Source organism: Anabrus simplex, chromosome 1, assembly GCF_040414725.1.
Source record: "Anabrus simplex isolate iqAnaSimp1 chromosome 1, ASM4041472v1, whole genome shotgun sequence".
Classification (NCBI taxonomy): domain Eukaryota; kingdom Metazoa; phylum Arthropoda; class Insecta; order Orthoptera; family Tettigoniidae; genus Anabrus; species Anabrus simplex.
In genome coordinates, this window is record NC_090265.1 from 1,431,847,705 (window position 1) to 1,431,874,330 (window position 26,626).

At 39.0% G+C, this 26,626-nt stretch overlaps 1 protein-coding gene across 3 annotated transcripts in view; it reads right to left on the minus strand.

Annotated features, from left to right (window-relative positions):
• Positions 1–26,626, minus strand: part of LOC136879194 (uncharacterized) — a 180,607-nt gene that overhangs the window by 54,625 nt on the left and 99,356 nt on the right. For all 3 annotated transcript variants that reach the window (XM_067152972.2, XM_067152992.2, XM_067152983.2), the window contains exon 5: positions 19,489–19,886. In XM_067152972.2, coding sequence (XP_067009073.1) covers positions 19,489–19,886 — 398 coding nt within the window. The remainder of the gene's footprint in view (positions 1–19,488; positions 19,887–26,626) is intronic.

A 26,626-nucleotide genomic window follows, 5' to 3' on the forward strand; every position in this document is an offset into this window, starting at 1 on the left:
CGCATTTTTTTAGCTCTTTGTCTTCACGCTAACGCCAAATATTGGCCATAGTTAGGCCTAAGCCGTACTTTCTTGCGGCTGCACAATTATTCTACATTTCCGTGTGTTTAATAAACATTAACTTATAATTGGCATCATAATATCGACTAGAACCCGTTGAAAATTTGCCGGGAATACCTTTTCCACGTATCTTTACAATACGACTATCCATCACGAAAATATTCCTGCTGTCTATAAACCTTAATTTAACTACGCGTCAAGTACAATAGAAGCGTTATGACTCTGCCACTGAGTAGCCATGGCTTTTCTAAGAATTCGTAGGGTCGCAGGCTTTGATGCCATTCTGCAGATTTGAGAAACACACAGGCTCTGTACAGCCGGTTGACGCGGCTAGCGATGTGTATAAAGAGGCGGTCGTTTATTGTCAACGAGTTCTGTGCGCGTGTGAAAAGCAGCAGCGTGGTTACCGCGATAGTTGCCAGTGGTATCCATTAACTTCCTGTTAGGCCGCGAATGCAACAACCCTTGAGTTTTCGCACTAGACTCTGAGAAAAAAAAAAAAAGGCTTGGATTCGGAGAAATACGGTATCACTCCAGAGATTTCTGTGGCAAACGCCTCAACTTTCTTCTTCAAACATCGTCACCTAACCTAACCGTATATGTAGCCTATAATGAAAAGATATTTGAAACGCATGTAGAGAAATAACCTCCTCGCGAAAAATTTACATAGCCGTGACGAGAGAAGATATGAAATATCCTCTAAAATCAGCGATGCCATATCTTGAGGTGTATCACATTCTTACTTAATACCCGTATATAACATTAAAATTAAGATATCGTTTACTTCAGTCTTTATTTTTAACGAGTTAACAACTGCTATCGGCCATGTTATTTACGCATTTATTACGAAAACGTGTTTTCCTCTTTCATTTCGAATTTTCTTTAGAGAACAGCAGTCAATGGGTATTACTAAACTCCAACATCGCCTTTGAATGTCAACGAGAGAGTTCGCAAATGCACAAAGTGAGAAAACTATACCGTACCGAAGATGATCGATAGCATTTTGTTGCAAACGTTTCAATTTTCTTATTCAAACAGCGTCACGTATCCTAACTTAACCGTACTATACGTATGATGAAAACACACTTCAAGTGCCACTAGAGAAATTATACCTTTCTCCCTATAAATTTTCATAACAGCCTTTCCGTAATTTAACCAGACGCGACAAAATACAAACTAACCTCTGAAATAAATTAAGCACTCTGCCATATCTCAAGGTATATCCCATTCTTACTTAATTGCAGTATTTAGCCTCAAAATTAAGCGGTCGTTCAGTCCGCCTTAATTTTAACGAGTTAACAACCGTTATCGGACACGTTATTTACGCATTTATTACGAAAATATGTTCTCTTTCATTTCGAATCTTCTTTACGGAACAACTGTCCACGGATATTACTAATCGACTCCAACATCGCCTTCGAATGTCGACGAGAGAAATCGCTAGTGCACATAGCGAGGAAACTATGCCGAAGGTAATCTATCGCATGCAATATCATCGCCGGGGTGCATAAATATCGGTAACGGAAAAAATCGCGCGCGCTTAATCGATCGTAATAACGGATGCGCCAGTGATAGGGTTCTCGCTGTAACTGAAGGACGATACACAGTTTAATATAGGAATTTTGAAGGGACAGAAAAATATCGTCGCTACAACGGAGTTCTCGTTATATGCGTACTCGCTATAGCGGACTTCTACTGTATGTATATATATATAATAATTATGATTAACGTGCAACAGCAGATTAGGCGCACAGAATAACTCGAGTAGGAGCTTATTCTATGCAGTGTTGATGTTAGATCTATGTAGACGTGAATACGGGGGCCTGACTTAAATTAGAACCGGTTAGGAAAATGATTAAAGAGTACGTCGATCAACAGGTGGTAGGATAAGTTGGCCTAGGGAGCGGTGTTAAGCGAACAGGGAACTGGAAATCAAGTAGGGATGACATAAAAATGTTAGTGCTCAACTGTAGAAGCATTGTAAACAAAGGAATCAAATTAAGTAATTTAATAGATATATACTTACCATATATTGTAATAGGAGTTGAATCATGGCTGAGAAATGATATAATGGATGCAGAGATATTCTCACGGGACTGGAGTGTGTATCGTAGAAATAAGATAGGAATGGTAGGAGGGGGAGTATTCATTCTGGTGAAAGAAGAATTTGTAAGCTACGAAAAAGTTAAGGATGAAAAACATGAAATTCTGGGTGTAAGACTCTTCTCTAAAGATAATAGGCAACTTGAAGTCTTTGGAGTGTACAGACCGGGAAAGGGTAGCGCTGACGCTGATTCAGAATTATTTGATAAGATAATCAGCTATGTTGGAAATGATATGGAAAGGAATGTGATAGTAGCAGGTGATCTCAATTTACCAAATGTTAATTGCGAAGGCAATGCGAACTACAGGAAGCATGACCAACAAATGGCAAATAAGTTAATATGGGAAGGGCACCTGATTCAGAAAGTGATGGAACCAACTAGACGGAAGAATATTTTGGATGTGGTGCTGATAAAACCAGATGAGCTCTATAGAGAAACCAAAGTAATAGATGGTATTAGTGATCACGAAGCTGTTTTTGTCGTAGTTAAAAATAAATGTCAAAGAAAGGAAGGCATTAAAATTAGGACTATTAGGCAGTACCATATGGCTGATAAAACAGGCATGAGGGAGTTTTTAAAAAGTAACTATGATCGCTGGAAAATGGTAAATAAAAATGTAAACAGACTCTGGGATGGGGTTAAAGCAATTGTTGAGGAATGTGAAAATAGGTTTGTACCTTTAAGGGAGGTAAGGAATGGTAAAGACCGACCTTATTATAATAGAGAAATAAAGAGACTAAGAAGGAGGTGCAGACTGGAAAGAAATAGAGTTAGAAATGGCTGTGGAAGTAAGGAGAAATTGAAGGAACTTACTAGAAAATTGAATCTAGCAAAGAAGGCAGCTAAGGATAACATGATGGCAAGCATAACTGGCAGTCATACAAATTTTAGTGAAAAATGGAAGGGTATGTATAGGTATTTTAAGGCAGAAACAGGTTCCAAAAAGGACATTCCAGGAATAATTAATGAACAAGGGGAGTGTGTATGTGAGGATCTTCAAAAGGCAGAAGTATTCATTCAGCAGTATGTAAAGATTGTTGGTTACAAGGAAAATGTCGAGATAGAGGAGGAGACTAAGGACAAGGAAGTATTAACATTTACATATGATAACAATGACATTTACAGTAAGATACAAAAGTTGAAAACTAGAAAAGCGGCTGGAATTTATCAGGTTTCTGGGGATATACTAAAGACAATGGGTTGGGATATAGTACCATATCTGAAATACTTATTTGATTATTGTTTGGTTGAAGGAGCTATACCAAATGAATGGAGAGTTGCTATAGTAGCCCCTGTGTATAAAGGAAAGGGTGATAGACATAAAGCTGAAAATTACAGACCAGTCAGTTTGACATGCATTGTATGTAAGCTTTGAGAAAGCAATCTTTCTGATTATGTTAGACATGTTTGCAAAATTAATAACTGGTTTGACAGAAGGCAGTTTGGGTTCAGGAAAGCTTATTCGACTGAAGCTCAGCTTGTGTAGGATTTCAGCAGGATATAGCAGATATCCTGGATTCAGGAGGCCAAATGCACTCTATTGCGATTGACCTATCTAAGGCATATGATAGGGTAGATCATGGAAGACTACTGGCAAAAAAGAGTGCTATTGGACTAAAAAAAGAGTGACCGAATGGGTGGCTATATTTCTAGAAAATAGAACTCAGAATTAGAGTAGGCGGATCTTTATCTGACCCTGTAATAATTAAGGGGGGAATTCCTCAAGGCAGTATTATTGGACCTTTATGTTTTCTTTTATATACCAATGATATGTGCAAAGAAGTGGAATCAGAGATAAGGCTGTTTGCAGATGATGTTATTTTGTACAGAGTAAAAAATAAGTTACAAGATTGTGAGCGGCTACAAGGAGACCTCGATAATGTTGTGAGATGGACGGTGGGCAATGGTGTGATGATAAACGGGGTTAAAAGTCAGACTGAGAGTTTCACAAATAGGAAAAGTCCTCTCAGTTTTAATTACTGTGTTCATGGGGTGAAAGTTCCTTTTGGGGATCATTGTAAGTACCTAGGTGTTAATATAAGAAAAGACCTTCATTGGGGTAATCACATAAATATGATTCTTAATAAAGGGTACCTACAGATCTCTGCACATGATTATGAGGGTATTTAGGGGTTGTAGTAAGGATGTAAAGGAGGCGGCATATAAGTCTCTGGTTAAACCCCAACTAGAGTATGGTTCCAGTGTATGGGACCCTCACCTGGATTACTTGATTCAAAAACTGGAAAAAATCCAAAGAAAAGCAGCTCGATTTGTTCTGGGTGATTTCCGACAAAAGAGTAGCGTTACAAAAATGTTGCAAAGTTTGGGCTGGGATGATTTGGGAGAAAGAAGACGAGCTGCTCGATTAAATGAGCTGTCAGAGGAGAGATGGCATGGGAGGACATCAGTAGACGAATAAGTTTGAGTGGTGTCTTTAAAAGTAGGAAAGATCACAATATGAAGATAAAGTTGGAATTCAAGAGGACAAATTGGGGCAAATATTAGTTTATAGGAAGGGGCGTTAGGGATTGGAATAACTTACCAAGGGAAATGTTCAATAATTTTCCAATTTCTTTGCGATCACTTAAGAAAAGGCTAGGAAAACAACAGATAGGGAATCTGCCACCTGGGCGACTGCCCTAAATGCAGATCAGTAGTGATTGACACATGAGCTAATAGATATTTAGATCAATTAATACGGTAAATGGATGGATAGGTAGATAGACAGATGATAGATAGATAGATAGATAGATAGATAGATATTCTTAAAACTAAATAAAAAGATAGTTTCTCGGCTGTGACTTACTGTAAAGGATGGGAGTGGACTCACATTGTCAAGTGATAAAGCAGCACTGCAACAAAAGCTTATGCCATAGGAAGTTCCTTTAACTGGCAAACTCTTAATTTCATCCCGCCCGCCTTCTTGATTATGATGTCTCCTGAATCAGTCCAAGTGTTTGTAAGTCGAAAACGCTGGATTGCTGTCATCAAGATGGACATTCTGATAGCTGTAAGATCTTCACGGATTGTTGTAGATGATCCTTTGAGTTTCCTTTTCTTTGTGAAGACGTCCTGCCATGAGCGATAAGACACAAATTTCACTAGGAGAGGTTGTGCTTTGCCTGGAGATAGAGGTCCTACTCTGTGACACCTATCGATGTCATTAAGTCTCACATCTGCACCAACTGCTTTGCACACGTTGAGCACTAGTTCATCGCAGTTTTTGTTCAAACTTTCAGGAATGCCGAAAATTCTTACATTATTTCTCCTGCTATATTGCTCCAATGAATCACAATTTGCGCCCATATCCTCCTTCAGTTTGCGGATTTCCACCTCCTTCTTATAAAGTTTCTCGGTTAACTCTGACAACGCGTCAATATTAAATTTTAAACTTTTTTCAAGTTCTTTTATGACCACTTCTGTTATGCGGGTCGAAATGGCTTGCACATTTTTTTCAGGGAAGCTGTCCGAGTTAATGAAGTTGTCCAGCGTGCACTTCATGAGGCGGTCTACGTTGGCAGCACTGGTAATGGCTGGGCTTCCAACTCTGTTGTTTCGGCGACCCATTTTCTTTACAACGCGAATTTGGAAGAAAAAGAAGATCAATACAAACAAAACGCGCGTGTATATTGATTCGTAAATACAAATGTAACACTTCCGCAAACTTTTGTCACTTTCACTGTTGTATAACACCTTCAAATAACTTGATTACTGTGGAGCCTCACTCACTAACGTCCATCACCAACCATAACCAGGTTGGCATCAAGAAGGCTATCCAACCGTAAAACCCTGCCAAATATCCTACAAGCTCTAACCACAGAGCAAAAAGGGATAAAATTGGGTGTAATAGAAACAATCCCAGTGGTAACGCTGCTCGCTTCTCATCAAGGCAATCCAGGTTTGATTTCCGGCCAATGCACATGGGATTTATGAAAGGAAATGCCACGTCCTATGGGTTGGATTCCACATAAAAATAGAGGTTCCATGGTTTATGATCATGAAAGTAAAGGTTACGTAAAATTCTAAGTTTACCTAAGTACAAAAATAGAACACAACGGCAAAGCGTTTGTGTACCTTTTAGAGAGCGACATGCTCAACCAGACTGGTTGTAGAAAATAGTGCACAATGTAACAGGAGGCGTTTAAAATGTCCATTACTGGCCATAATACATGCTTGGCACCTTTGGAGAAAATTCTCTTTAAACTGCCTAAGTACCTCCTGGTTTTGACTGATGTCCTGAGCAGCTTCCAAGACATGTTCTAGGAACTCTTACAAGGTTCCCACGTCTCTGCGATACACCTTAGATTTCATGTACCCCCAAAAGAAGTAATTTGAGGGGTCTAGACCAGAGCTTCTTGCTGGCTAGAGGATAAAGCTCAAGCACCCAATTAATAGCTGCAGACAGGTGGCATCCAGGTGCCAGTGCACTGTGTTTGTGATGTGTATGGGTGCTCCAACACATTGGAACTACATGTACTGTCGGGTATGGAGTGGAACATCCTCTAGTAGTAATGGTAGAGTGCTTTCCAGAAACTGTAGTACATAAGATATACCAGTCAGTCTATGAGGTAATACCACAGGTCCTATGGTAAAGCCTCCCAACATCCCTGTTCAAATATTAATGGAAAACTGGACCTGGTGGTGGGAATATATCATAGTATGGGGATTGATTTCTGACCACAGATGCGTGTTGTGAAAATTGAAGGTGCCACGTATGGGGATTGATTTCTGACCACACACGCGTGTTGTGAAAATTGAAGGTGCCACTCCTTGTAAATTAGGCCTCGTCTGTGATTCACAAAGTCTTTGTGTTACCGATGGACCCATTCACAGAACACCATGCGTGGTGCATAATCTCTCTCTGACAGATGCTGAACATGCTGCAGATGGTACAGATGGTGCCGGTCTTCCCATAATGTTCGTAGGATGGTCCAATGGGACACTCCTATCATACTACAATTTGGCGAGTACTCCTGCTGGTGTCCTATGCAGGGGGTCCTCTGCATGAAGATCACGTCTAGGCCCAACAGCTTCAAGCCTGGACATGACATTTCCAGTGTCAGCTATTCTCTGTATAGTTGCTACAAGACAACCTCTCATTAGAAGAGACAAGAATGAAGTTTGTACTAAGATAGACAAATTCTCATTAGAAAAGACGAGAATGAAGTGAAGCTACTGACCTACAGAAATCAGACTTTGGACTAGAACAGACAACCTCCCACGGGAAGAGACAGAAATGAAGTGAAGCTATTGACTTAGAGAGGTTAGATTGTGAACTAGGCTACACAACCTCACATAGGAAGAGACAAGAATGAAGTGAGGCTGTTGATCTAGAAAGGTCAGATTATTGAATAGGACAGACAACCTCTCAATGGAAGGGTTGAAATAAAGTGCTGATAGAATGTGGGCAGGCGAGTTTCACCACAACACCAGTTTATTTCCTCTTTCTGCACTCTTTAGAGCCAAACCATATATGAGAGGTGAGAAAAATTTAGCCTGAGCAATCGTTGGGTAAAGTGGACGTCATTCTGTCCTACACACTTCTTATACCCTTCTGAAAAGATTTTAAGAATGGCAGGAGGGCTGGTATGTATATGTAACACACTTCGAATGGGAGAGAGCCTAAAAAGGGCCACACCAAATCAGGACGATGATACAACTTTACTTTTATGAAAATGATGCAAACTTTGGGCTGGGAAGACTTGGGAGTGAGAAGATGAGCTGCTCAAACTTAGTAGAGAGATGGCCTGGAATGACATTAGTAGGCAAATATGCTTGAACTGAGTTTTTGGAAGTAAGAAAATTTATAATATGAAGTTGGAATTCAAGAGCAAATATTTATGTATAGGAAGAGGAATTAGGGATTGGAATAAGTTACCAAAGGATATATTCGATAAATTTCCAACTTCTTTGAAATCATTTAGGAAAAGAAAACAAATGATAGGCAATCTGCTACTTGGATGACAGCCCTAAATGCATATCTGTGGAAATTGGCAATGAGTGATATTAATGCCGTGTAGGGGTAGTGTGCCTGCCTCATACCTGGAGGTCCCGGGCAGGCCAGGAATTTTTACCTGGATCAGGGCTGGTTTGAGGTCCACTCAGCCTACATGATTACAATTGAGGAGCTATCTGACAGCGAGATGACAGCCCTGATCTAGGAAGCCAAGAATAATGGCCGGGAGGATTCGTCGTGATGAACACACGCCACCTAGTAATCTGCAGGCCTTTGGGCTGAGCAGCGGTCGCTTGCTAAGCCATGGCCTTCAGGACTGTTGTGTCATGGGGTTTGGTCTTTTGGATTGATATTAATGTCCGAAAGATCATAAGATGAAGATAAAGTTGGAATTCAAGAAGACATATTGGGGCAAATACTTGCTTGTAGGAAGAGGAATTAGGGGCTGACATAATTTATGAAGGGAGATGTTTGATACATTTCCAACACATTGAGTACAGGACAAATAATCAAGAAGCATTTATTATGACATTTATGCCTAGGTGTTTATACATTCCAGCATCTTGCGTTTTGAGCCATTAACTCTTTACATTATTGATTTCATTGTGATATGCAACATTGTGATCCTCTCTCCAAGGTTTATTATTTATGTTAATTTGGTGCATCACCCTTCTGCCCTGCATGTTGTAAAAAAAAAAAAAAAAAAAATCAGTATGAGGGAAGTTTCAGAGGGAGCCTAAAACATAAAACTGTATGTATATCTCTTTTACAGGAAAACTGCTCATGACATAATTTATTTAGAATGTTATTTAAAAAGGTTTTTGTTATATACTTTTTCCCTGATACATTGAAAGGGGTGGTAGTTGGATGAAATTCTAGAGGAAGTCCAAGAGCCAATAACCAGCTGTATGGAGACTTACCTGGCAATGTTTTAAAAGCTTTGTACATCTATCTGTACTTTCTGAATATTTACCTGTTACTTGGTTTTTATTTGTATGTCAGGTCAGGATTATCCTGCTACCGTATGTAACAGCAGCCGGTACTACTTGCAACTGTCTGTCCAAGGGTCAAGTGGCCTTTACCAAACTTGACACACAAAGTGGGAGACTAATGGCTATGGGTGGAGGAGTCCTCCATTTGGAGGGCAGGTGAAACCCTTATGTAGGAAATAACACATAAATTCACCAGAAAGGTGAACATGATCAACGGTTTTGATGGTGGAAGAGGACTCCAGTCCCAATGGCGGATAAAAAGGAAGAAATTTCTCTTGTCACCAATGTGTGTACTTCAGTGAAGCAGTTGCAAAATGCATCTGTACTCCTGAGGAACAGCCTAAATGTACACATGGCAGTAGGTATAAAATGCCTCTGGGAGCGATGACTCCACCATAATAATAGCATAAATGTGAATTTGGTACTTCCAAACCTGCCTCGGTTAAGGTTAGGGCATATCCTACAAGCGACACGCAGTTAACTGGGCACTGGAAAAACCGTGAAAAATGTGTGACCAGTAGCCAACACCATGAAGGTGGGCATGATCAGCCTTATGACCCTGACAGGAAAGGCAGAAGTGGTGGACTGTATGGAGAAAGAGGGTATTGAAATGATCAGGTTGAGCAAAGTTAAATGGAAAGGGAAGGGAAAGAAGAGAATACAGAAATGCTAAACACTACACTGGAGTGGTGGCCGAGACGTAAAAAATGGAGTGGGTCTGATAATCTCAAAACAGCTGGAGAAGTATATGAATATGGTAGAGTACATCAGTGATAGGATAATGAAAATTAGACTGAGAATGATGAACGAAGTGAAGGACTTCATACAAATCTATGCATCACAGACAGGGAACAAAGAAGAGTATATTGAAGAATTCCTGAAGAAACTGGAAAAGGAGATAACTGATGTGGAAGTGATTATAATAGATTTAAACGCACAGGCGAGAAACTGATGATGATGATACTGATGTTTGTTGTTTCAATGGGTCTAACAGATACGGTAAGTCATCAGCCCCTAATGATACGAGGTGCAACAAAATGAAACGATAATTAAAACTTCAAAATATATCCACCAACTAGAATCTACAATGAATGATGAAAAAATGACAATGAATCCAAAACAATCAGTGGATCCGATCCACAATGCCTTATTTTATGGATCCTATAGTAGTACTAATCACAGGTAATGTAGACCCAGGATATGTATATCATCTCATGAGTGGATACAAGGTAGGCTATCTGGAAGAAGGGCATTTTCTCTCCGCAGTTCATCTGGTGTGCTGACACCACCACCTCAGGTGCTCCTTAATGGTTTTCATGAACCTCTCTACCATACTGTACGACTGTGGGTAGGGAGGTGTTGTTTGGGCCTTACGCACATCAAGACTCTATAGAACTTTCTTTATCAGTATCAATTCAAAGTTCCTGCCCTAGTCGCTGTGCAGTTCTCTCAGGAAACAAAAGCAACAGAAGAAGTTCTTGAACAGGACATCAGTCAATGTTGATGCTTCCTGACTGAGGATAGTATAGACCCCAGGCCACTTGGTAAAATAGTCCACGGCTAGAAGCATGTAGCAATTTCCAACTTTTGACGCAGAAAATGGTTCTGTGATGTCATTGGCTACCTTGTCTGACTCGCTGGCTGAATGGTCAGCGTACTGGCCTTCGGTTCAGAGAGTCCCGGGTTTGATTCCTGGCCGGGTCGGGGATTTTAACCTTAATTGGTTAATTCCAGTGGCACGGGGGCTGGGTGTATGTGTTGTCTTCATCATCATTTCATCCTCATTACGACACGCAGGTCGTCTATGGGTGTCAACTAGAAAGACCTGCACCTGGTGAGCCGAACCTGTCCTGGGATTTCCCGGCACTAAAAGCCATATGACATTTCATTTCATTTCATTTCATTTCATTTCATTGGCTACCCTCTCAAACAGCACTCCGACGTTGTACCTCTGGTACATCTGGCCCCTACTCTAGGTATGAAGGCCTTAGCTTGCTGCGCAAGTGTTGCACATTTGGCATCATCTTTCAATGTCTGTCCTTAGGTGCAGCAGGTGTTGCAGAATCCAATCCGAGATCTTATCGACCCCAAGATGGCCTGCCGTGGTGCCTCTATGTAGCTCAGCCATCACTTCCATACTTTTTTTTCCCCTGGGAATTACTAGCAGTGTAACTTGCTTTTTGCCATTCACTGATTCCCATACATGCATCAACGCACAGTCACTGACCTCAAGGACTTCCACTGCGCTCAGTATGCCCCTCAAAACTGGATATTGCATGATTCAACCAAAGGAAGACCCTCAATGAGGCCCCTTTCAAACCTGTCAGGTGCTGATAATGCTGTCTCACATGAGTACGTGGCATCTCAGTGTCCTTCACAGTGATCACTCAACACCTGGCTCAGTTCAAGCCCCTTATATACCCTACCAGGCCTGGCAACAACACTTACACAAACAACACTTATGTACTTTGGTGGCCGTTCTACCTGTCACAGAGAATTGCAACTAAATCATTTTCTTACCCGCCGGTGGAGTGTAAGTGTACAAAGTTACATTGACATCAAGACCATTTCTTCGGAGTGCTTCAATTTTTTTGTCAGGCAGTGCACATTGGATTGTTCCAAATAATATTATTAGAGTGCTTTTATGGTTGCTGAATTCAAGTACCTCAAATGACAGTCCTACTACATGGGCAAAGATGCTAAAACTTGACATTTTTGTTATTTTATGTGATTGGCTTGCAGGCAGCCTTGTGTGAAACTGAGAACATCTGACTGGCTGCAGCAAGTGGCAAGCGTTTGGCCAGAAGTAGGAGGGGGTTGTGGCTACTTGTTTACATAGCAAAAACTCAAATACATGCAGCTGACCTTGACTCGTGAATTGATGATGATGATGACATCTGTTGTTTAAAAGGGCCTAACAGCTAGGTCATCGGCCTCTAATGGTACGAGGTGCAACAAAATAAAACAATAATTAAAATTTCAAAATGTATCCACTAACTAAAATCTAAAATGAATGATGATGGAAAAAATGACCATGAATCCATAACAATCAGTGGATCCAATCACAGTGCCTCATATTTTGAGATGATGCTTGTTGTCCAAAGGGGTCCAAAATCAACACCACCAGCACCTCATAATTGTACTAATCACTGGTAAAGCAGAACCATAGTGTTCCTCCTAAAGGGGTACTAATCACAGGTGACGTAGACTCATGGTGTTCCTCACATGGTGGTACTAATCACCGATAATGTAAACCTATGGTATGTCACACATTATGGCACCATTCACAGGTAACACAGACCCATGATGTTCTTCACATAAGGGTACTACTCACAAGCAATGCAGATCTGTGGTGTTCCTCATTTAGTGGGACTAATCACGGACATGGGTATTCCTGTAGTGTTTTACATGTAGTGGAACTAATTACAAGCCATGTATATTCATAGTGTTGCTCACATAGTGGTACTAATCATAGGCAGGTACCAATCACAGGTAACAAAGACCCATGGTGTTCCTCACATAAAGGCACTACTCAAAGGCATTGGAGACCCTTGGTGGTCCACATATAGTGGTACTAATCACAGACAATGCAAAACCCCGTGGTATTCCTCACATAGTGGTACCAATCACAGACAATGCAGACCTATGGTGCTCCTCACATAGTACAGTAATACTACTCACAGGAAATGCAGATCTGTTCTGAATACACGGGAACCAACACAATTCAGCGCGGTGCATAGCAGCTTCTCCCGAACGGATGCTAGTCCATGATGTTGCGCGCTCGCTGCCCCGCCTCAGTGGAATGCACAAGATGGTACTAATAAAAATACATCATAAAATTATATGTGAATCGTAAGTAATGTCGACCCATGGTGTTTCTCACTTAAATGGTACTAATCACAAGTGATCTCATGGTTTCAATTCCATCATCCCTTGGCTGCCTCGTTTAGTTGCTTTTCACGATAGGCAGGAGATATCGTGGGTTTATTCTTCATCTACGTCTCCCAACTACAGGGCGAATCGTGAATTGATGTGATCTTGCTTTACGGGTCAGCTGTCGATGAAATGGTTCTGGTTTGACAAGTATACAAGAAGCCACACAGGTAACAAAGGATTGAATTACAACTAAATTGGCTCGCATATTCTGTGAGAAAGAAAAGCATGGAGCAGACAACTGTTGGTATTTACAATTTTCACACTACGATAGCTCGTAAAATAATTGTACTAGAATCCTAAGGAAAATGAAACCCACCACCATTGACATTCTAATTTACTCTAGTATCTTGTTAATGTAAATAGGCATTGTTTCATTTGAAAAATATAACTCTCTAAAATAATACACATTATAATAATAATTAAAATCTGAGAATGGACTACAATTATGATCCCTTGGTTGCACTTCATCTCTGTGAAAACAGCACATCAAAAGCACCTTTCATTTCAGAAATATTTGGGGTAGAAATTTTAGGTGATTCACTCTGTACGTACCGTATGATGAAGATATAAGTTCACTCCAATTAATATTGGTGTTCAACATTTAGATTAATAGATGCAAATAACATTATGGTAAAAAAAGAATCCTTTTTGATAATTAGTAAATTATCTACTACAGTAAAACCTCTTTAAGACGTTTCTGCAGGGGACAACAAAAAGCAGCAACCGGAGAAATATATCCAGGAGCTTCTATCAGCAGTGTTCTGGAAAACGTAGAAGCAGCAACTAGGAACTTGGGGAGCGGCGATGCAGTGCTTATCATCGGTGGGACGAACGACGTAGCTCGCGACGACGCCAAGAATGTAAGATCACAACTTAAACATACACTAGGGAAGCTGACCCACACTAACGTTTTTGTAGTGAACGTGCCCCACAGGCATGATTTGAGTAGAGACTCATGTGTGAACATTGAAGTGGACAAGGTCAATACAGATATTGTTAAAATTTGTAAACATTTTCGAAATACTCAGGTTATTGAATGCAGCAGTTGTGAGAGATACTGTTATACAAAACATGGCCTCCATCTAAACAATTCAGGTAAACGAAAGATAGCAAATATTGTTCTAGATTTTATTAATCTTAAGATATGTACTGTAAAACAAGCAACTCCCTTGAGTTATAATACTGACCAGGAAAACTAGTAGAAAGAGCCAGCTGTACTTCAAGCTGGCTCAGTCAACTAGAAAAAGAAACTCAGGATAGTAAGGAATTTCAAGTTACCCAATTGCAACAGTCAAGTTTTAGGGAGGAAGGGGGTCTGAGATTGCTCTTGGTAAACTGTCAAAGTGTAGTAAATAAACAATTAAAATTCGGTACATTGATGGAATCTTATGAGACTGATGTGGTGATAGGAGTGGAATCGTGGTTGAAAGAAGGGTTGGGTAATAGAGAAGTATTTCCAGAAGGGTACACAGTCTATCGTAGAGACCGAGGAGATAAAAAGGGAGGGGGGGGTGTTTATTCTGGTGAAGGAAACTTACTGTTCACATGAATGGTTTACCGATGAAAGGGATGAAATATTAGGGATAAAATTAGTTTGTGATAATATGAAGGAGGTGGGAATTATAGGAACATACAGGCCTGGAAGAGAGGAAAGAGACATGGAAATCTTTGAAAAAATAATAGATTATACTCATAAAAACAATAATAATGATATAGTAATAATTGGGGGAGATCTAAATTTGCCTGAAGTTGAATGGAAAGGAGCTTCAAGTGAAGCCCATGAACAGAAACTGGCAAATAAGTTAATTTGGGAGGGAGGATTTACACAAGTAGTACAAGAACCGATTCGTCTCAATAACTTACTAGATGTATTCTTGGTTAAACCATGGGAAATTGTTGATAAAACTGAGGTAATTGAAGGAATAGGAGACCATAAGGCTGTAATAATGGATGTAGGACTCGTACCAAAAAGGCTTAATAAGAGGGTTACACAAGACAAGAAATTGTACAGAAAAACTAAAGTTGATGAATTTGGGACTTACCTTAAATCACAATTCAGTTGTTGGATAAGTGAAGGGAGTAATGTGGATACACTTTGGGCTAAATTTAAAGGAATTATTTGGGAAGGAGAGAAGAGATTTGTACCTGTTAAGAAGGGTAAAATGACCTCAGACCCTGTTTATTATACAAGGGAAATAAGAAAATTAAAAAGAAAATGTAGAATAGTAAACAGGAAAATCAAAGAGGGTAGGGAGAGTAGAGAAACTAGAAAACAGCTAATGAGGGAACTGAATAGAGTGAAAAAGGAAGCAAAAGAGAATTATATGAATGGCATACTTCAAGAGGGTAATGACCACAAAGGGAAATGGAAAAAGCTGTATTCATATATCAGGAATCAAAAAGGAAAAGGAGTCCAAATTCCTACAATGGTGGGAGAAGGGGGTGAACACTATTTAACAGATACTGAGAAAGCAAACCTATTTAGTAGGGAATTTAGAGATTCAGTAGATGATTGTCAAGAGTTGGAAACCGAAACAGAAGATAGAGAGGGAGAGAGACAGAGGGAAACAAGAAGCTTCTCATTCACAAACGAAGATATTTTCAGAGAAATCCAACTGCTTCAGCAAGGAAAAGCTGGAGGAAGTGATCAAATTACTGGGGAGGTTTTAAAGACAATGGGGTGGTACATAGTGCCTTATTTAAAATTTCTCTTTGACTATGTCATAAATAATAGTGTAATACCAAAGGAATGGAAGGAATCTATAATAATACCAATTTATAAAGGAAAGGGTGATAAGAGGCAACCAGAGAACTACAGACCAATCAGCCTGACCAGTATAGTTTGTAAAATTCTGGAGAGTTTAATATCGAAGTACATCAGAGGGATATGTGATGATAAAAATTGGTTCATGAGGAGCCAGTATGGATTTAGAAAGAAATTTTCTTGTGAGGCACAACTGGTGGGATTTCAGCAGGACATATCAGATCAGTTGGATTCAGGAGGTCAGTTAGATTGCATAGCCATAGATCTTTCCAAAGCCTTTGATAGAGTGGAACATGGAATATTATTAAAGAAATTGGAGGGAATAGGATTGGACGTAAGGGTTACACGTTGGATAAAAGCATTTCTAAATTCAAGGGTTCAGAAAGTCAAAGTAGGAAATAATGTATCGCAGGAAGAGAAAGTTTGGAAGGGAATTGCACAGGGTAGTATAATCGGTCCGTTACTTTTCTTAATATACGCAAATGATTTAGGGAACAATATAACATCAAAAATAAGATTGTATGCAGATGACATAATTGTTTATAGAGAAATAAACAACATTGAGGATTGTTCAGAATTACAAAGGGACCTTGAAAGTATCCAACAATGGGTTGAAGAAAATAACATGAAGGTTAATGGAGGCAAATCAACTGTTACAACTTTTACAAACAGGAGCTTTAAAACTGAATTTGAATATACTTTGGATGAGGTAGTTATCCCAAAAGATGCCAAGTGCAAATACTTAGGTGTGAGATTTGAAAGTAATTTGCACTGGAAGGGTCATATTGATGACATTGTTGGGAAAGCATACAGATCATTACATGTCATAATGAGGCTACTTAAAGGATGCAACAAAGAATTAAAAGAAAAAAGTTACTTGAGTATGGTTCGTCCATTATTGGAATATGCAAACAGTGTTTGGGATCCTCACCAAGAATACCTAATAAAAGAAATAGATAGTGTGCAGAGGAAAGCAGCAAGATTTGTAACAGGGGATTTCAGGAGAAAGAGTAGTGTATCAGAAATGTTAAAGGAACTTGGGTGGGAAACTTTAAGTAAGAGAAGGGAGAAAACTAGACTTACAGGATTATATAGAGCCTATACAGGAGAAGAAGCATGGGGAGATATCCGTGAGAGGCTTCAGTTGGAAAATAATTATATCGGCAGGACTGACCACAAATATAAAATTAGAAGGAATTTTAGCAGAAGCGATTGGGGTAAATTTTCATTCATTGGGAAGGGTGTGAAGGAGTGGAACAGTTTACCAGGGGTAGTGTTTGATCCTTTTCCAAAATCTGTACAGATATTCAAGAAGAGAATAAACAGCAACAGAGAAAATAAATGAAGTGTTAGAGGGCATTCGACCGGTGCAGGTTATTGTAAATAAAAAAATGTGTGTGAATAAATTAATTCCATCCCCTGGTCTAAGGAGTTTGGACAGCCAAAGTAGGGGACTGCCTGTAGGGGTGAAGTACAGTGGGGACTTCGAGGGCCCCGGGACCGCTACGGTAGCTGTGAAGGCCCTTCAGGAACTCTGAAAAGTGGTGGCAAAAGGGGCTCTGGTTAAGACGCAGCAGGTCGTTATGCTACTTAGGATCCAGAACGGGTAAAAAAAAAAATAGTAAATAAATAAATGCAATGTAAATATTAATGTTATACCAGTTTTATAGTATCATTTGAAGCAATTCCACATACTGTATATCAGTTGACTATATTTGTAAGTAGTACAGGAGATATTATAATTAGAATTTTGCAAACAATATAAAGTTATTAAGGATGAGCTGTGTGTTTAATAGAAAACATTGTTAGCGTAAATTGTATAATATTGTATTACAGGAAAAAAATTCTTCTCTTGTTAATTTAATATTTAGTGCTTGACAATAATGTATTTTAGTGTACCATTTGCCACCGAGGTAGACACCTCATTTGCAAATAAAGAGATTTTGATTTGATTTTGATTTTGAAAAAGGAACGTGTTAAGTGAGAAAACTGCCTACTGAATATATGAATAAAAACTATCTTACAGGGATATGGAAACACTACATACGATTTTTTCCGACATGAAGGCATTTTACGTTGTTTATCCGCGGGTACAATGAAAACTATATCTACCATTTCTCAAGATGAGAGGAAAGTAATAAAAGGTGTGACAAACACGAGAGAACAAATATGAAAATCTTTTCTGCTGGGCCTTATAAAATAAAAAGTTCACTGAACGGTGTGAAAAAACACCAAACAACAAATATGAGAACATATGCATGGGGGCCAATAAAAATATCCAAGTATTATTGCAGATCACCCTCTTTCTAAAACAAATGATAATAGAAGCCTTTTATTTTGAAGCAGTGGGTTATAAAACATTATTTTCAAGTCACACTCTTAGACAACGAATTGGAAGTTATACTTAGACATGTGCGACTGTGACAGAATGACTTTAGCCGCCATTTTGAAACTTCGACCAAGTCGAACAAATCGTAGGTTATGATCTTCATTTTCGTGTTGACGTTTAACTAATAAGACAGAGTTTGAGGGATGTTCCACCATCTTCTTATAATTTTAATGTATTTTACAATGTGTTGAATGGTGGAACATCCCTCAAACTCTGTCTTACAAGTCAAATCGATGAAGTCAAAACTTGAAGGTGCGAGTTCAACATTCACGACCTCTACGCACTTAAGGATGCAGATTCCAGTCACTTTCTGAAAGATTTTAATGGTCAATGTTGTCTTCATTACAATTTCACTTTTTCCGTATCCATACCTAGGCCATCACAAGGCAAATATGCATCATGCATGTCGATTTCACACGATTATGTTGCTAATCCAGATACAGGTTACCGTTTAAAGTGAAAAAACTTTACTACAAGCACAAATAGGCTCACTTTTTCCGTAATCATGCAAGTGTGGCGACGGCTCTTACCCGAGTTTTAAATCAAGTTTCTTTTACAAGAGATGACAACGTTTTCAGGGCTAGGAAAAAGGTGATTGTACTCGTAGTAAGTGCTAATAGTGAAAATTCGTGATACGATGGTACGTTTATATGTTTCTAATCCAGATATAGGCTTTACAATGGCGTAAATGAGGGTATCCTCCTATTCAAGTGTAAAGTGAAAACCGTCAATACGGAATGATTCTAATATCTTGTAACAGATATAGGCTATCGTATCATGCGACAAATATTCGCTACATTTCACTGTACCACTCAACACAAATTAAATTTCTAACTTCTGAATGGAATGCGAAATACAAGCACAAATAAGACTCAATGTGTTATCCAGCAATCATACTGCTAACCGACAAGCAAAATTGAACATTCCTGAGGCTAACAGCTTGCTCCCCGAACGTGCAATTTATTCTGTGAAGTTCAGGAATTTAAGGCCTGCTTCTCTAATCACGCAAATGTGGCAACGGATCTTACCCGAGTTGGAAATCATGTTTGTTTCGCAAGGGATGACAAATAACATTTCCAGGGCTAGGAAAAATGTGATTGTACTAAGCGGTAATAGTGAAAATTCGTGATGCGATAAGCAAGGTATTTTTTATATAGATTTAATACGATGAGAATTGGGACTTTGAATTTACGACGTGCTAAGCGGGAAAACGTGTTAATGAGGAACGCACTAATAAGGTTTCACTGTATTTAATTTCTATCATAAAAATATAAAATATTTCTAACCTTATTGGCACTTGAAATTCCCTCTAAATTTTCCAGGTTGGCCCGGAGGAAATCGGCCAATTTGTGATCTGCAGGGGAAGGAGATTCAAAATGTTGTTTCTGCTGTTGTTGTTTAAGAGCCATTTCATTGTGCAGAGCCCTATTTGCCTTGTCAGCTACATTCATCTGTTGAACCCTTGATGTCATTCCAGGTCCAACAGACATGGGACGTCCCTCGGACGGAGGGGGCTTATCAGATGGTAGGCCAGTCAGATCGACTGCATGGTGCATTCCCATGGGTTGTTGTGAATGTGGCATTGGAACGTTGAACTCACTACTCGAAGCAGCACTAGGATATGCAGCTCCACGGAGGAGGTTAGCAGCAGCCTCTTGAGCTGCTTGAGGCAATTGGTTTGTGCCTACAAAAAAAACCCATTGAAAATAAAATACTTGACATCTAGATTTATAAAGTACATTTTAAAAAGCTACAACACTGTCATACAAAGACAGAATACAGGTAAGAATATCAGAGGCATGGTTGGAATAGACATACACTACTGGAAAATTAAAAAAAGAATTATTTGCACGAATTATATTAATAGGACCATATTTACATATGGCACTACTACAGTACAGTAAATAAAATTATTAAGAGTGCAACCCTGCTGAGGAATAAAGAATCTAGACTAGTATTGTTTGCCTAATATCTGAAGATTATCAGCATCTGTGTACCCAAAGTAGATTTCAATGCTGTAATATGGCATATCTCAACTGGTAGTTCATGTTCCCTGGGCAAAAAGAGGTATATGAAAAATAATTATTAAGGTGGTGGAGGGTAAGTGAGCACACTTAATGTTTAAACCTTTATAACATTGTTTTCCATAACTATGTTTTAAACTTTAATATATATTTTGGGTAGAAGGGAACATGAAGAATATTTATATATTGTTCAAATAATATACAGTGATAATGATTTATTCTGACACACGAGTTTAGACATGTTTGTGTATGCGAACACTTAGACGACATTTGCGGATAAGTGTGTGCAGGCTGTAGTCTAAGTGTGCGCATTTATTTTCTCATTACATTTCTTTTCATTTCACTCAGTCATGATAAATTATAACAACTTTGATCACAAACAAATAGCTGCCTCTGTGGATCAGTGGTAGAGTGTTGGCCTCCGGATCCCAAGATAGCAGGTTCAAACCCAGCGGAGGCAGTCGGATTTTTGAAGGGCGGAGAAAAGTCCATTTGACAATCCATGTCGTACAATGTCGGCATGTAAAAGATCTCTGGTGATTTGGTGTTTACCCGACAAAATTAATTAAATCTCAGCCATAGACACCCAAGAGAGTTTCGGTTTACTCGGTCTGCCAGCTAGTAGGCCTAAAGTAAACCAGAATGTGAAAATTTATGAGCAGACAGCCAGATGGCATCAAATTGAAATGTCCGCACATGGTAGCTGAGGCCATACGATTATTATTATTATATATCACGAAAAAATCCTCCCGGTCCTTCATATGGCATGCAAAACGCATGCCATTGTACCCAATCATAGTCTTCACAAGATTCTTGACACCCAGGACAGATTTAGATATCTGGAGATTGTTCACATGGGTGTGCTAAGCCCAAATGTTATCTTTCATGTAGTTGAACATTTTGGATCGGCCTCTTCCATATTGTTTACCATTTATTGCAATTTTAGACATCTGAGAATTTCTTTATGCAAGCTGTTTTTCAGTTCTTGCTTTCATCCTTTCTTGTTTCTTCCTGTTCTTTAACATTTTTGTTTTTCTACAAGACTATTTTTATAAGGAGACTATGTTAAAATCTGAGGTTTCTGACCATTCCTTTTGTTGTTATTTTCACACTTAGGTAGGGGGTGAATGTTTGTGATTGGTATTTGAGGTAAAGCAATGGGGCTGACTGCTTGAATTACTTTATTACTTGGCGACTCCAGGTTTGTTTCTTGATTGTTCATTGCTACTTCGATCACCGCTTACTGACTGATCAAGATATTCAACAATTGGCAAGTCTATCCTGGTTACTTCAGAAGGCAGGCAATCATCTTCTGTGATCATATGAGGATTATATGGATGAATTCCTGTGTCTCAAAAAGCAGCTACAGCTTTTCCAGCTGTTGACATTCTCTCAAAGGCCATGCAATAGACCAGACACTTCCATTTGTGTCACAGTTCACCTTGGATTACTGCAAAACCATTTTTCTACTTCTTGAGAGTAGAATTTCTTCAAAGGGGCAAATATTACTTTATCTAATGGCTGTAGAATGTGACTAGCATGGGGTGGTAAAGTCAGTAGGACAATGTTGTTTTGTTTGCACAATTCTACTGCCAAAAGTGCGGAGTGCGATACATGGTTGTCCAGGATTAACAAAACTGGATCATCCACAGTCGGCTTGACATGTTTAACGAAGTGTTTCAGTCAGACTATGAAAAGCTCAGAATTCATGTAACCAAATTCACTCACGAGTCTGAGAGTTCCTGTAAGAGCATTATTGTAGAGTTCTGGCTTATTATGTTTACAGGGGAAAATCAAAGCTGGTGGTATGAAATATCTTGTTGGATTCACACAACAAACAGCAGTCTCTCCACAGATTTTATTTTCTTCACTGATCTCTTCCGCTTTGTAGCAACAACTTTGACAGTCTTGTCAGCAACAGTCAACACGGAAGTCTTGTCCATGTTGAACAATCTATGAGAAGGAAATTTGTACTTCTCTAAACATTCCCTAAGGTTCTGAAAATACCTGTCAAATGGCACATTTTTGAAACCTAGTGTGCGTCCTAAGCTACACTGTTCAGGCATTCTTAAAGAAAGACCAGAATCCACAAGAAATCGATACACCCAGTCTTTGCTGGGAACTTCTAGCTCATTATTAAACCGATGCTGCAATCCATTTTGCACAGTAAACTCAAACTCATAAGCGACTTTCATTAACGTCTTGCGAGTCATTCCACAAAATCTAGCTTCCACATCTTGAATATGTTTCTTCAGCTGCGCCTTCATCTCTTCACTGTACACCTTGCCATGCCTTCCCATTGAATTAGCTTTACAGTGCCCTAAAATAAAAAATAAAAAAAGTTAAACAATCAATTTTAATGCAATGTTTTATAATTTAAGTGATATTAAACTCTCTATTTATAAAATAAATTAACTATATTTGCTCACCAATTTAAGTCTTTTTCTAAGCGTTGCTTCACTACATCCTACTTTGTTGGCAGCAGCCCTCTGACTAACTCCTTCCTTAATCAGTCTTTTTGCTTCATCAAACTATGCTTGTATGAGACATGACTTGTCAGTTTTCCTTCTGTATTTTCCCACATTTTATTGAAACTGCAAGAAATAAACACAAATAATTACCTCCTCCATATATAAAATGATACTGTATGGTTGAAATAGATAATTATAACATAATGCACCGTAAACTGAGCTGCTCATATCAGCAACCGTGTGGTGGCGAAGTGTATGCACATTTGCCCAGCTGTAGACATGTTTTGTTTGATTCACAGTAGATGGCACTAATGCTACTATTTCTAATAGTATTCTTCACAGTATTTAAGGCAAACAGGTGCCGTTATTCTGGACAATTCAGGGGCTTATCTTCTTCTTCATCCATTCCCTTTTTCAGATTCTCTCTGGGTAGGGTAGTGTACCAAAGCCCTCCAACTTACTCGATCTTTCCACCATTCCTCTTCTAGTACTTTCTTGCTATGAACTCCTCTATTTGCAAGACAGTCCACAACAGAGCTCCTCCATCTCATTCTAGGCCGTCCCCTAGGCCTCTTTCCAGTCTCCGTATCCATGAATTCTCTCTTTGGTATTCTCTCTCCTGGCATTCTCATCATGTGTCCAAACCATTTTAGCTTTGCTATATCAATCTCTTCATGGAGTTTACACTCTCCCCCGCTTCTCCTTATTTCCACATTTCGTATTCTATCTTGTCTTGTCTTTCCCTGTATGCTCCTCAACAACCTCATTTTAGCTGCTCGTATCTCACTTTGGTTCCGCTTAGTCAACGTACAGGCTGCTGAAGCATAGGTCAGTATAGGTTTATAACAGGACAAGTAAAAAATCTTCTTGCACTTCATTGGCACATCTTTGTTCCATACAATGTCTCTCACACAGTGGTAGAAACTTGCAGACTGCTGTATTCTTAAATCAATTTCTCCATCCAAATTTCCATCTTGTGACATCACGCTGCCAAAATATTTAAAAATTTTCACTACTTTAAGAGGTTCAATTCCTATTTTTATCACTCCCCTGGATTTTCTGTTACCTCTCGTCATGATCAACGTCATGCTTTTCGCAGAACTAATCTCCATTCCAAAATTTTTCATATCCTCATTCCATAAATCAACTTGTCTGTACTTCCTTTTCATTATCTCCACAGTCTGGCTCCATGACTAAATAGTTAGCGTGCTGGCCTTTGGCCACAGGGGTCCTGGGTTCGATTCTCGGCAGGGTTGGGAATTTTAACCATAAGTGGTTAATTCCGCTGGCACTGGGGCTGGGTGTATGTGTCGTCTTTATCATCATTTCATCCTCATGACGCGCGGGTCACCTATGGGCGTCAAATCAAAAGACCTGCATCTGGCGAGCCGAACTTGTCCTTGGGCACTCCCCACACTAAAAGCCATACGCCATTTCCATTTCATTATCTCCACAAACTACAATGTCATCAGCAAAGAGCATATACTTTACTTGCTTGCCCATCATCATCTCCCTGATATGTAGAATTCTATCCATGATGATAATGAAGAGTAAGGGAGACAATACACTTCCCTTTCTTAAGCCTGTCTCAACTTTGAACCATTCAGTTTGACCCACTTTGGTTCTAACACAGCCTTTGCTATTTTGGTACAATGCTATTACCATCTGCATTGTTTCATTCCCAATCTTTGCCTCTGGCAATGTTTTCCATACCAAATTCCTTTGGACACTGGCATATGCCTTTTCAGTATTTAGAAACGTTACTACCATGTCCTTTCCACATTTCCAATACCTTTCCATCATTTAACGCAATGTAAATTTTGGGTCAAATGTGGACCTGCCTCTTCTGAATCCATACTGGTGTTCTCCCAATTTTCCCTCTACTCTGTCTCTTATCGTTTATCCAAGATTCTTATCTTACTTCACTAAAATATTATAGTATGTTTGACAAAAATTAATGTCTTACCATTTCTGAATTATGATTATACATGTAATGCATCTAAGCTGGTGAAACCACCTTATATGCATCACATCACCACACTACACTCTCAGCTGTTGACCAGTGAAGCCAACAGCTGAAAAAATTTACTGAGTAAACTTAGCTGCCTGCGTACACTTACATCTAGCCACCTTAATGCTGACAAAAGTTGAAATCTACAAATGAAATCCACGAAAAACAGGGAATGAGCAAAACAACATTAAGGAAGAAATACCCAACAATTCAGAAACAGTGTTACATATTAAAATGTATTCTGAGAGACTGCATTGTTTCCCTTTAAGCAAAAGGTGAACATTTTCAGGATCTTCTTTGAAAAAGTAAACAATATACAGACCTTGCTGCTTACTTGTATTGAACCAGTGGAGAAAGCTTTTTCTTCACACCTTAATAAAAAAAGTATCACAACAAGTTTATGCAAGTCTGTATCTCGCATCTTTTGAGCATTTCAAGAAGTAAAGAGCACCAAAGCACGCTCAGCAAGATCAGTAACAACATTTCCACCAATTAGTGATCCATGTAATGATCATTAAGGATTTTCAGATAATGTAACACAAATACATATTATTTATTAAATTAAGAGTTTGTTAAATACTTGATAATCAGTATTTAATGTGAGCTGTACTAATTCCTGTATAACAAGTATTGTATAATTAAATCTGTTTGTTATTTTTGTACAGTAATTTTACTTTTCCAAGCACAATAACTCATTTATACAATTTTACAATAAAATAGGCACTGAACAAAAGCATCAGTAAGTAAAAATACAGCTACTAAAAAAAAAAGGGTACAATTTATGGAAATTAATTTAAAGGAGTACACAATACATGTGAGAAGTTTGAGAAATTCTTGGTGTGTTACACTCCAAAGCTGTATAGTGGTTAGAAAGTCATACCAGAAAATGGATGGTTCAGCAGGGCACTAACATAAGCATTTATAGTTCAAAAATAATAAAGGTGTTATTTAATCCACCTATTCAATACTTTAATTTCCACTTATAGTGGTTACATAAACAGACTATCAATTACATGGGACATGTTTTGCCCTCAATTTAGGGCATCTTCAGCCTAAAAACAATCTTCAAGAGTACACCTTATATTAATATGGAAGCTAAAAGTTAGTCAGTTACTCAAATTCAGTACATAAAAATGTGAAAAATGATACATTATACGAACATGTTAATGCAAACACTGTCAATGATTAAACCATAAACTATTTTGTCAGAGACTAAAACTTATTAGAAGATGTCATGCAACCTCACTGCAGTCAGATTGGTTCCCAGTGGGTCATTCAGCACAACCTGCTGCTGCCAAAATGGCTGCAACAAGACAGAGACCCTTGGACATGTGCTGGATTTCTGCTATAGCACTGAGCTAATGCGCAAGCATCGCCACCACCGTGTAAGAATGTTGATTGCTCAAGCCTTGAGACAGTGTGGATGGGAGGTGCACGAGGAAGTTCACTGTATCTCCACCAATGACTCTCAATCAAAGAACTGACATCATTGCCATCACCAGAAAGACAGTACAGCAATGGTCTTAGATCCCACCATTTGCTTTGAAAGAGACTTGAATCAAGGCTCAGGATGTGGACCTAAGAAAAAGCAAGCTATGCACTGTGCTTGCCTTACCAGTCAGTGAAGTACAAAATACCTATTGATTGGTGAATTTTTAGGGCCTGCTATTCGGAGCAAGAGGCACCCTCCCTAGTCAGACATCGACCGCACTACAAAATTTTGAAGTTCCAGTTTGCAAAATAGAAAAAAATAGTAATACAATTTCTGAGGGACTCTCTACAAATCATTCATTTTCAACTATACGAGAGAATGTGACTAACATTCCTTGCTCACTGCCCTGGGAAAAAAGAAATAACAGCATTAACAATTGTAAATGTCCACTTTTTATGTAATTGTAAGCTTGAGTGTATTCTGGAT